The sequence below is a fragment of the Podarcis erhardii genome, assembly GCF_964252035.2.
Source record: "Podarcis erhardii genome assembly, chromosome: 2".
Classification (NCBI taxonomy): Eukaryota; Metazoa; Chordata; class Lepidosauria; order Squamata; family Lacertidae; genus Podarcis; species Podarcis erhardii.
Genome location: NC_138498.1, coordinates 15,718,875 through 15,731,723, shown reverse-complemented (window position 1 = coordinate 15,731,723; position 12,849 = coordinate 15,718,875). Strand labels below are relative to the sequence as shown.

General features: G+C 48.5%; 1 protein-coding gene across 1 annotated transcript in view; it reads left to right on the top strand.

Annotated features, from left to right (window-relative positions):
* Positions 1 to 927: 927 nt before the first annotated feature.
* Positions 928 to 12,849, top strand: part of TAMALIN (trafficking regulator and scaffold protein tamalin) — a 40,736-nt gene continuing 28,814 nt past the window's right edge. The window contains exon 1 of the mRNA XM_081849874.1: positions 928 to 1,119. Coding sequence (XP_081706000.1) covers positions 949 to 1,119 — 171 coding nt within the window. The 5' untranslated portion in view covers positions 928 to 948. The remainder of the gene's footprint in view (positions 1,120 to 12,849) is intronic.

Sequence of the window (12,849 nt, the reverse complement as noted above, 5' to 3'; positions counted from 1 at the left end):
TGGTCGTGACTCACAGGAGAAGGCTGGGGGGGGGGAATTCCTCTGGAAAGCGTCAAAAGGGTTCCTTGCAGCCAGTGGCGTAGCGTGGGTTGTCAGCACCCGGGGCAAGGCAAGTAATTTGCGCCCCCTAATCCATGGATTTGCGCCCCCTAACCCGTGGATTTGCCCTAACCCCAGATGTTGCGCCCGGTGCGGCCGGCCCCCCCTGCACCCCCCACGCTACGCCACTGCTTGCAGCCTTTCTCAGCCTTTGGGTCCCCAAATGTTGTTGAACTACAACTCCCATCACCCCTAGCTAGCAAGGCCGGAGCTCGGGGATGATGGGAGTTGTAGTCCAACAACATCTGGGGACCCACAGGTTGAGAACAGCTGCATGGACTTGGAGAGCGGCCAGAGAGCCCCCCATTGAGAACTGGAAGGGACTCTTGAGGATCATCTAGTCCACCCCACCCCAAGGCAGGAATATGCAGCTGGCCCATACGGGGATCGCACCTGCAACCTCGGCACTATCAACACCCCGCTCTAACCAACGGAGCTATTCTCCTCCTCCTCGGACCTCTGTGGCCGCGCAATGGGTCCCTGGCGCAATGGCTGTTCACCAGAAGGTTGGTGGTTCGAGCCCAGCCCGGCAGGATTCTTGCATTGCAGCGGGTTGGTCTAGATGACCACTTGGGGTCCCTTCCCATTCTACTCCGGAAAGAAGGCGGGGACGTTCCCGGCTATGGGTGGGCTCGAGGGGGCGGGGCCTAACTGGAAAGGGCGTGGCTCCGCCGGCCCCTAAAGGGGCGGGGAGAAGCGCCGCTGGTGAGAGAAGCCATGGGAGGGCGTGGCCTGGCCGGGAGGAGGGCGGGGTCTCCGCGACGCCCCGCCCCCGGCGCGCCTCCAAGAGCCCATATAGCTCCGTGCAGCGCCGCCGCCCCCTTTTCCTTTCCGCCCCCCCCCCCGGCTATGACCCTGCGGAGGCTCCGGAGGCTCCGGCCGGGGCAGCCCGACCCAGAGGCGGCGGCGGCGGCGGCGTCGAGTGTGGCGGGCGCCGGTGTTCTCGGCGGCCGAGCGTCGGAGCTGGAGCTGGAAAGGGCGCTGGCGGCCTCGGGGGGCACCTTGCCCCGAGCCCGGAGGGTGAGTGAGAGCCTGGGCTGCTGCCGCCCTCTCTGCACGGACGGGGCTGGACCCGAGACCCGTGTCGCGCCAACACGCGCCGCGTCCCCACGAGACGCGCTCCCCGCCGCCCTAAGCCAACAGACCCCAGTCCTAGGGCGGGTCCCATCCGGACCCTAATAATACGCCTCTGCCGCCTCCCACCCACCCACCCCATCACTTCCCCCCGACGAGGATCGGGGCAGGAAGGAATGACACCCGCCCGGGATTTCCCTCTTCAACTCCACGGGAGATGGAAAAACACGCGGGGACGTCGCCCCCCTCCCGCTCCCTTTCTTGGAGACGTTTCCTTCTTTCCACCTCCTGCCAGCCTTGCTTTCCCCTCGGTCCGTCCCGTCCCCCCCCCCATCTCGGATGCGCGTCCCCGAGATCAAAGTCCTGCTTAAGTCCTCCCCTGCATCCTTGGAGCACCTGCGAGGCGCGCTTCCAGTCCGCGATGGGGGGCCAAGTGGGAATCGGGGTGCTCCTGGGTCGGGGCTGCCTGGTGCGGAAGGAGAGGCGAGGTCTCTTGACACGGATTTTCCCCTTGTCGCCTCCCTTCTGCTTGGGCGACGCGAGGGACAAAAGGAATGCTGCTGGCGCTGCTTTGCTTGCCCCACGTGGCTCACCTGGGAGTTGGAAAGGGACCCCGAGGGTCATCTATCCCAGCCCCCCTGCAATTGCAGGAATCATCTTCTCCTAAGTTGCCATTTGTGGGGACTGTCGAACTCCCTTCCGGGCTCTGCGCATTGTTGCCCAAAAAAGATAGTTTGTTTGTTTGTTTTTCTCACTCTTGTGGACTACTGTACTTATTTAGTTCAGGTGGTTTTTAATGCCTGTCCTATATAAATGGACGGTGTTTCTTGCCCAGCAAGGTGGTTGTGAGTACAGTGGTACTTCGGGTTGAGTACTTAATTTGTTCCGGAGGTCCGTTCTTAACCTGAAAGTGTTCTTAACCTGAAGCACCACTTTAGCTAATGGGGCCTCCTGCTGCTGCCGCGCCACCGGAGCACAATTTCTGTTCTCAGGCGCTCCATAAGATGTTTTTCATGTTGAACTTGAGCATGGATATCCATGCAAGGGCACTTGCGCCAGAATATCAATGGAAACATCCCCCGGGTATCCCACAAAGTGAGAAATTAGTAATACAGTGGTACCTTGGGTTGAGTACTTAATTCGTTCCGGAGGTCCATTCTTAACCTGAAACTGTTCTTAACCTGAAGCACCACTTTAGCTAATGGGCCTCCCGCTGCTGCTGCGCCGCCGGAGCACGATTTCTGTTCTTATCCTGAAGCAAAGTTCTTAACCTGAAGCACTATTTCTGGGTTAGCGGAGTCTGTAACCTCAAGCATATGTAACCTGAAGCATATGTAACCCGAGGTACCACTGTTCAAGTAAAATGCAAACACAACTTTTGGTGCTATGCAGACAGAATTAGTGGCTGCTATCTGAAGCTGGTGATGCAGCTGTTGGACATCCCAAAATCTTTTTACCAGGAGAGAGAGAAAGAAGAGACTCTCCTTTTACAGGGGTACTTTTGATGGAACGCGGGTGGCGCTGTGGGTTAAACCACAGAGCCTAGGACTTGCCGATCAGAAGGTTGGCGGTTCGAATCCCCACGACGGGGTGAGCTCCCGTTGCTCGGTCCCTGCTCCTGCCAACCTAGCAGTTTGAAAGTGCAAGCACGTCAAAGTGCAAGTAGATAAATAGGTACCACTCTGGCGGGAAGGTAAACGGCGTTTCCGTGCGCTGCTCTGGTTCGCCAGAAGTGGCTTAGTCATGCTGGCCACATGACCCGGAAGCTGTACACCGGCTCCCTCGGCCAATAAAGCGAGATGAGCGCCGCAACCCCAGAGTTGGTCCCGACTGGACCTAATGGTCAGGGGTCCCTTTACCTTTACTTTTGATGTGTTTGCATGTGTGTCAACCTATGACCCGCTGGGTTCTTCAGATATTAATTGGACTCCACCTCCCATCATCCTTGGCTGGTTGGGGCTGATGGGACTTGGGAGTGCAGCTGCATTTGGAGGCCACCACATTCACTATCCCTGGGTGTGCTTTTTTTTGTTCCAGACAACGCTTCTTTGCATGGGGCTTGTGGGGATGCAACTTAGAGCCACCCCTGGCTGGGATCTCCATTCGCCTTTAAAAATGGCACCTACTTTCTGTCCCACAAATGTTCCCAAGAGACTCCATGCAAAAATGCACCTCAAAACTGCACATGCATACCTAGAAAACAATATTATTGAGCTCACTGGTATTTTTATTTGTGTGTTTAACGTGGAACATGGACATCTGGGTTAGACAGTTGTGGTGTTTGGGCACTTCCAAAGCTTGCATGGGATGTTTCCTTATCTGAAGGGAACCTATTGAGAAGTGGCAATAGGGTGAGGAAATGATGCAGTATTCATTCGGCAATTTCTCCCTTTCAAACTTTGTGGTCCTCGTTCCGTTTCCTGCTTCTAGAGGTACATGATTGGGTTCCTTGGAAAGCTACTGCAACTTGAGAGAGGGAGAATTGATGCAACTATGACTTCTAAGTTGCAGGTGAACTGTGGTCTGTGTAGAGTGTGCAAGGCTTAGCAGTTTTGGGAAATTAAATGTGATCAGAAATCTCTGGCCAAGGAGCCATATAAGCTTGAGATGCCCACTATCTATTCACAGGCAGATCGAACCCTGCTGATCACCGATTACTTGATCCCAGCATCTTGGGGTGATTACTTGAACAGTATTTCATTAGAGGGTTATCCATTAGCTAATGAGAAGTGTGATGATTTGTGAGGCTCTCTGAGATCCATGGATGAAGAGTGGCAAATTTAATAAAGAAATAAAAATAATATATGGTTACGCTGTTTTTCCAACCACAGAGTAAAGACACCCCGATTCTCCTCCTATAGCAAGGACTTGCTTCTCTCTCATCTGTATATGGACTTATCCCTTGTTTTCCTGCGTTTCAATGACTGTCATCTGCTTTCGTAGTCTGTGTGGTTGCATCTGCTATAACTTTCTTTTGTACTCCATTTCTGACCCATGTGATACGCCTTAGATCAATCTTCCCCGATGTGCTGCTCTCCAGGTGTGTTTAGACTACAACATGGGTAGGCAAACTAAGGCCCAGGGGCCGGATCCGGCCCAATCGCCTTCTAAATCCGGCCCGCGGACGGTCTGGGAATCAGTGTGTTTTTACAAGAGTAGAATGTGTTCTTTTATTTAAAATGCATCTCTGGGTTATTTGTGGGGCATAGGAATTTGTGCTCCCCCCAAAAAAAATATAGTCTTGGCCCCCCACAGGGTCTGAGGGACAGTGGACCGGCCCCCTGTTGAAAAATTTTGCTGACGCCTGGACTCTCACCAGCCCCGGGCAGCATAGCCTAGGGGCAAGGATTATGGCAGTTGCAATCCAACAACATCTGGAAGTTGGGTTAGAGGGTTGGAAGAGACCCAATTTCGCATCCCCATTCTGCCACAAAACTCAATCGGTGATCTTGAGTCGATCAACATCTGTCTGTCCAACCTAACTCACAAGGTTGTTGTGAAAATAAAACTGGTTAGAGAAAGCTCCAGAGGTCACATACGTTCAAAACATTTATACCACTTTTTACGGTCATGGCTCCCCCAAAGAATCCTGTCTACAGTTGCTTACCCCTTGCAGAGCCACAATTCCCAGCACCCGTCTCAAACTACAGTTCCCAGGATTTCTTAGATTCATGGTTCTAACGGTGGTGTAAAAGTGCTTTAAATGCATGGAGGAAATGTGACCGTAGACTGCCCTGAGCTACCTGGAGGAAGGCTGTTATTTTAAAACTCTTCATTTCACACACACACACACACACCCCTGGAATATTTGTTGCTCATTCTTCATCTTCCAGAAAGCAATTAAACCAACCAGCAAACTGCAAAGTCGCTAGCGCCTTTTCTCATAGCTTTTCTGCTGCGTTCTCGAAGCAGCTCCTGGACTTTGCAGCAGCAACTAAATCTGAACTGAAGCCGGTCCCGTTGGCAAAATACAAAGCCTGTACATCTGGTACTAGCGCCACGAGCTCCGCAGTCGCATGCAATATGGTTTTCAACCACATATGTTGCTTCAGGCAAGTCGTCAGGCTCCTGTGGTAAACTCTGTCTGGCGGGATTGCAGTTAAAAGTGGCTTAACACTAGACTCTCCCCCCCCCCCCCGAAGCTGCTGAGCAGCTTAGCTTGTTGACCAGGGCAATTTGCAGATTCGGTGCCTTTTCAGTGTGAGAAAAGTTGGCAACTGGCGAATGCTCAGGCCAGAGGTTTGCCAAAACTGATGTAGGGGTAATCCCAGCGTATCTACAAAATATGTCCAGGTCTCCTACGACCTTTTCGGAGGGATTGGTAGTCCGAGTGAAGGAAAAAGCAGAGAACTTTAAATGCTGCTTGTGTCCAGCATATTTGACTTACCCTCCTACCCTCATCGTACACACAAATAATAATCAAATTTTTTCTGAAAAACACAAAAAGTTATTCCAGTTAAGCTAGATAACCACTTGGATCACCGGCTTATGGAAGAAAGGGAACAATTGCCAACAAAATTAGTAGGCTAAATTCCTGGGTTCTTAGTTTGGTCAAGATTTCCCGATAAAATATGAGTACTTGACATTTTTGAGATGCATCGCTACAATGATTCACCGATCAAAAGAAGCCTGCTGTACAGTAAGGCTCTAATAGGGCAATAGGGGATCAGGAAAAGTAGGGTATTTTGTCTCTGTGTGTCCCAGGAGCTCTGCCTTCCCCATCTGCATTTGGAAACTGAAAGGCCAAGGAAAAGCAATGTTGGAAGCGAGTGCAATTTGTGATCATGGAGCAGCGTCATGACTGATCACAGGGCAGGTCTGTTAAAGCACCCAACTTAGCTTTTAATTTCTTGCTTTTGTTGAGCTTGTGCCAGCAGGAGAGAACCGTAGCCAGTCTTAAAAGGCAGGGTGTTTTTATTTATTTAATGAATTCTTCTGGTTTTTGAGAAGGAGAGTTATTAAAATAGCAGGTTCTATTAAGGGTCTATGTGTGCAAGATTGCCAGGTGGGCTAGGCATTTAGGGTTGCAGCGGGGATTTGCAGGCTGTGCTGAGTGGGGTGTTTGTGATGGTGTGTATGAAATGGGGGTTGCAGTCACCGTGTGGTGAGGTTTTTTTCAGGTATCGAGTGTGAGGCAGATAGGGTTCAGAAGGAGAATAGGGTATACAGGAGGCAGTGTTCGAAATTAACCAGGAGCAGGCACATTTTGCACCTAGCTATTGACCAGGGATGCGGGTGGCCCTGTAGGTTAAACCACAGAGCCTAGGGCTTGCCGATCAGAAGGTCGGCGGTTCAAATCCCCGCGACGGGGTGAGCTCCCGTTGCTCGGTCCCTGCTCCTGCCCACCTAGAAGTTCTAAAGCACGTCAAAGTGCAAGTAGATAAATAGGTACCGCTCCGGTGGGAAGGTAAACAGCATGTACGCCGGCTCCCTCAGCCAATAAAGCGAGATGAGCGCCACAACCCCAGAGTCGGCCACAACTGGACCTAACACTCAGGGGTCCCTTTGCCTTTATCTATCGGCCACTTGAGAGCAAGTAAAGATATCTGGGCACCAGGATGGTGCCTGATATCTCCACCATCTGGGGATCAGTGGATCCTGACTGTTTCCCCACGCTAATACCATATCCTGCGGAATTCCATCAGTTCTATTTTATCTGTACAATCAGAAGGAATTTCAAAAACCGAAATGCTTTTTCTGTGCAGCCTGAGTAGGAGCAGTGAACAATATTTATAGTTAAATCTCCACCCCCATCGTTCAGCCCGGACACTGAGATCCAGCGCCGAGGGCCTTCTGGCGGTTCCCTCATTGCGAGAAGTGAGGTTACAGGGAACCACACAGAGGGCCTTCTTGGTAGTGGCGCCTGCCCTGTGGAACGCCCTCCCTTCAGATGTGAAGGAATAAGCAGCTATCCTATCTTTAAAAGACATCTGAAGGCAGTCCTGTTTTGGGAAGTTTTTAATATTTAATGCTGTACTGTTTTTAACATTAAATTGGGAGCCGTCCAGAGTGGCTGGGGAAACTCAGCCAGATGGGCGGGGTATAAATAATAAATTATTATTATTATTATTATTATTATTATTATTATTATCATCATCATCATCATCATCATCATTATCATTATCATTATCATTATTAAATGTTGTAGGTTCTCTTACCCCACCCCACAGCCCTGCTCACAGTTATGAAGAATATTCTTACTTTATGAATGGTCTGTTTCACTGTTCAGAAAAAGAGGTCGGAATAGGCCAATATCTATGTCGACCGTCCCTGGATCAAGTGACTTTGCTTCTTTAAGTTCTCAAAGTTCTTTAACCTAGCTCAAGGTTCTTGCCTGAACCAGTCAGATCTTTAACTGAGAATCCATCACATTCAGTCCATCATTTGAAAAATAAGATCTTAGAGCTGTCTTGCCCCAAAATGTCAACTAGACATTCCATTTTGGCAACTTTAACCCTGGTTGAAGGAGCCATTTGGCGCCAAGCTTATATATCTGAGTTTATAACACTGGTAGTGAGACTGGAGTAGGTTTCCAAAGGTGATCTCAGGCCCAAAAAGATTAGCAAGCCCTCATTTGATCACTAAGCCACACTGGCATATTTCATAGGCATTCGCTCTCTCCGCAAACATGGTGGTCCTGGCAAAATCTTCACTTCAAACCCGGAGCTATGTACTTATTTTTCCAGTACAGTGGTACCTCGGTTTAATAACAGTCCAGTTTAAGAACGATTTGGTTTACAAACTCTGCAAAACTGGAGATAGTGTCTTGGTTTGAGAACTTTACTCTGGTCTAAGAACGGAATCCAAAAGGTGGAAGGGCACTGGTGGCGGGAGGCCTCATTAGGGAAAGCGCACCTCGGTTCAAGAACGGTTTTGGTTTAAGAACGGACTTCCGGAACGGATTAAGTTTGTAAACCGAGGTACCACTGTACTTACTGCCTTAGACTTTAACGGAGCAGGAAAACCTTAACTTTTGAACCGCTGCTCAAAATTTCACCCAGTTACTTTCCTTGAGAGGCCTGAATAAGAGTTACACTAGTTTTCACCAAAATGGGAAGTAAATAAATGATCCAGCTATTTTTAAAATGGGAGGTGGAAGCCTCAGTTTCAGACCTTCTTTATATTGCTGAACCTCTGTCAATTCTTACTGGATCGGTTTGAAACTTTCCTGCATCCGCAGACCCCATCCGGTTGATCAGCGGTGCCAAGTTTCAACATATTAGTTCAACAGGTGCCATTTTTAAATAAAGTATAAGTGTTTTGGGTCTTACGGTGGCAAAGCTTCCTTTTTGCAAAAAAAAATTTCAAGCCTTCTCCCCTCCCCCTGTAAAACCTTTGATGCCCTCATTACCGGATCCCAGACCCGGCTTTGGCGTGGCTCCTTCAGGGTTGAATTACTAAAGCACAAAGTATGTGTGTACCACATCAGTTGCAAAAAGGGACGCCTGCCTGTTTCCTTTTCCTCTTTAAAGTTCACAGGCACAAGGCCCTTCTCATGCTTTGGTCAGCGCTCCTGTGTGTTTTTTAAAAGGTTAAAAGTCGCCTGAAGAGCATTCTGTTGTATGAAAAAACCTCGCATTGGTGCTTTAACTTGTGTCCCATACCACATTCAGGTCCGTTCCCTGATTTAAATTAAATTTTAAAAGTTCCTTAAGGTTTTTTTCTGCTTTTTGTGAGGTGTTTGTTGTACAAAATTCCTTCATTTAATCTCCACCTCTATGGAGTTTTCCCTTCTTCTCTCAGTTCCACTAACACAGGCTGGGATAGCAGGCTTGTTGGTTTTTGAATGTCTGGTGTAGATTTTTTCAGTTTCGTTGTTCTGTATGGGACAATGACAATAAAGATTACTGTTTCATATCATATTGTGGTCAGAAAGTGACCTAGGCGGTATCTGTTTTCTTCATCCACAATGATAAATCACTGAATGTCCATATAAAGTCGATTCTTCCGGCAGACTGATTGTGGCTCTGAGAAAAAGGTGAATTCTCTGTCCAGTGGGTGTTTAAATCTCCATATGTCAAATTAAAGTTTTCCACCAATTTAAAAAAGGTTACCGGTAGTCTCCCTTCCTTATTTTCAGTTTTCCTTATTGTCCTATCCATTTCTAGGGAGATTACCCCCATTAGTATATCCAAGTAGAATTATCTTCTGGTCCATGAATTCAAACATTCTTCTAATGTTTTATAAAATTCCGACTATCATTTGGTGCATAAATTCCAACTATTACTAATTTCTCAGTTTGTGTGATCCCCGGGGGATGTTTCTATTGATATTCTGGCGCATGTGCGCCTGCATGGATATCCATGCTCAAGTTCAACATGAAAAGCATCTTATAGACCATCTGGAAACCCCCTTTCCCAACAACCCCTCTAAGGAAAGTTATTGTGATGTGTCTTTTACTGGAAATTCTTTAAAAAGAAAAGGCTAGCTGATGTTCACCTGGACTTGCTGTTTAAGAACCCACAGGTCCTCACCAAACATCATCATAGAGTTGGAAGAGACTCAAGGGCCTAGTCCAAACGCCCACAAATGCAGGAATCTCTGCTAAAGCATTCATGACAAATGGCCATCGAAGGTCTACTTAAAATCCTCTGAGAAAGGAGTGGCTAACACCCCAGAGGACAGGATCACACTTCAAAGCGACCTTGACAGATTAGAGAACTGGGCCAAAACAAACAAGATGAATTTTAACAGGGAGAAATGTAAAGTATTGCACTTGGGCAAAAAAAATGAGAGGCACAAATACAAGATGGGTGACACCTGGCTTGAGAGCAGTACATGTGAAAAGGATCTAGGAGTCTTGGTTGACCACAAACTTGACATGAGCCAACAGTGTGACGCGGCAGCTAAAAAAGCCAATGCAATTCTGGGCTGCATCAATAGGAGTATTGCATCTAGATCAAGGGAAGTAATAGTGCCACTGTATTCTGCTCTGGTCAGACCTCACCTGGAGTACTGTGTCCAGTTCTGGGCACCACAGTTCAAGAAGGACACTGACAAACTGGAACGTGTCCAGAGGAGGGCAACCAAAATGGTCAAAGGCCTGGAAACGATGCCTTATGAGGAACAGCTAAGGGAGCTGGGCATGTTTAGCCTGGAGAAGAGGAGGTTAAGGGGTGATATGATAGCCATGTTCAAATATATAAAAGGATGTCACATAGAGGAGGGAGAAAGGTTGTTTTCTGCTGCTCCAGAGAAGCGGACACGGAGCAATGGCTCCAAACTACAAGAAAGAAGATTCCACCTAAACATTAGGAAGAACTTCCTGACAGTAAGAGCTGTTCGACCGTGGAATTTGCTGCCAAGGAGTGTGGTGGAGTCTCCTTCTTTGGAGGTCTTTAAGCAGAGGCTTGACAACCATGAGCATGTCAGGAGTGCTCTGATGGTGTTTCCTGCTTGGCGGGGGGTTGGACTCGATGGCCCTTGTGGTCTCTTGCAACTCTATGATTCTATGATTCTATGATTCTAACAGCCTCTCGTGGGAGTCTGCTCCACTGCTGAACAGTTCTTATTGTCAGAAAGTTTTTCTGAATGTTTAGTCGGAATCTCCTTTCCAGAAACTTGAAGCCATTGGTTTGAGTCCTACCCTCCGAGCAGGAGAAAACAAGTACCGTACTTTTTGCTCTATAAGACTCACTTTTTCCCTCCTAAAAAGTAAGGGGAAATGTGTGTGTGTCTTATGGAGCGAATGCAGGCTGCACAGCTATCCCAGAAGCCAGAACAGCAAGAGGGATTGCTGCTTTCACTGTGCAGCGATCCCTCTTGCTGTTCTGGCTTCTGAGATTCAGAATTTTTTTTTCTTGTTTTCCTCCTCCAAAAACTAGGTGCGTCTTATGGTCTGGTGTGTCTTACAGAGCAAAAAATATGGTATGTTTCCTCTTCCACGTGACAGCTCTTAAGATACAGTGGTGCCCTGCAAGACGAATGCCTCGCAAGACGGAAAACCCGCTAGACGAAAGGGTTTTCCGTTTTGGAGGTGCTTCGCAAAACGAATTTCCTATGTCTTGCGAGTTCCTGCGAGTCCCCCCCCCCCCTTTTTCTAAGCCGCTTATCTGCTAAGCTGCTAAAAGCCGTAATAGCGCTAATCCGCTAAGCCGTCAATGGGCTTGCTTCGCAAGATGAAAAAACCGCTAGACGAAGAGACTCCCGGAACGGATTAATTTCGTCTTGCGAGGCACCACTGTATTTGAAGATGGCTATCAAATCTCCTATCAGTTTCCTCTCTTCCAGGCTAAACATGCTCAAGCGCTCCTCATAAGACTTAGTTTCCAGTTTATTATTATTATTATTATTACCCTGCCCATCTGGCTGAGTTTCCCCTTATTTTACAGGGGGGGGGGGATGCAAAAAGGGTGAGGTATGGGGAAGTCCGAGAAAGAAGGCTTATGAAAATGAGGATATGAAATTATACTTGTTTGTATGTCTTTGTTGATGTTTGTATGTTATTTTGTTTTAAAATTGGAAAATCAATAAAAAATTATATATATATAAAAAAAGAGTTTCCCCAGCCACTCTGGTCGGCTCCCAGCGGAATATTAATAATAATAAAGCGATAAAACATAATAATAATACAGTCATACTTTGGGTTACAGGCGTTTCAGGTTGTGGACTGCCGAAACCTGGAAGTACTGGAACGGGTTACTTCTGGGTTTCAGGCAGTCGCGCATGCGCAGAAGGGCTAAATCTCGCTTTGCGTATGCACAGAAGCACCGAATCACAATGTGCGCAGATGTGCCGTTGCAGGTTGCGGGTGCTACAGGTTGCGAACGTGCATCCCGCATGGGTCACGTTCAGAACCCAAGCGTCCATTGTAATAATTATAATTATAATATATCCTGCCAATCTGGCTGGGTTTCCAGCACATATAAAAACATAATAAGGCGTCAGACATTAAAAACTGCCGTGTAGTTATTTATCTCCTTGACATCTGATGGGGGGTTGTTGGGTGCCACTACTGAGAAGGCCCACTGCGATGAACAACTGGACCATTTTAACTGTCCAAAGAATCCAGAGAACTGTAGTTTAAGGGCACTGGGAATTGGAGCTCTGTGATGAACCAGGATTTTTTTTGCAAGCAGGGAGCCATGACTGTTAAAGTCATGTAAATGTGCTTTCAATGCATGGTGCGGGGGTAGCCTCTAAGCCAGGGGTCCCCAACCTGTGGCCCTTGGGCCACAAGCGGCCCACAGAAGCCATTTAACTGAGCCGCCCGCTCGGTGGGTCCCCACACGCTGCACTAAACCGGCGCAGTGCGGCTCAGAGACTCCAGAAATTGCATTTGCGTATGTCCACGGCGCCAGAAATCGCTTCTGCGCATGTCTGTGGTGCCGGAAATCGCTTCTGTGCATGCCCAGATGCCGGACATCGCTTCTGTGGATGTCCGCGGTGCCAGAAACCGCTTCTGTGCATGTCCGCAGCGCTGGAAATCGCTTCTGCACATGTCCAGGCGCCGGAAATCGCTTCTGCGCATGACCAGACACCAGAAATTGCTTCTGTGCATGTCCGTGGCGCTGGAAATAGCTTCTGCACATGCCCAGATGCCGGAAATCACTTCTGTGCATGTTCACGGTGCTGGAAGTCGCTTCTGTGCATGCACAGAGGCCGGGAAACGCGTCTGCGCATGCCCAGACACCGAAAATCGCTTCTGTGCAGGCACGATTTTCGGCGTCTGGGAGT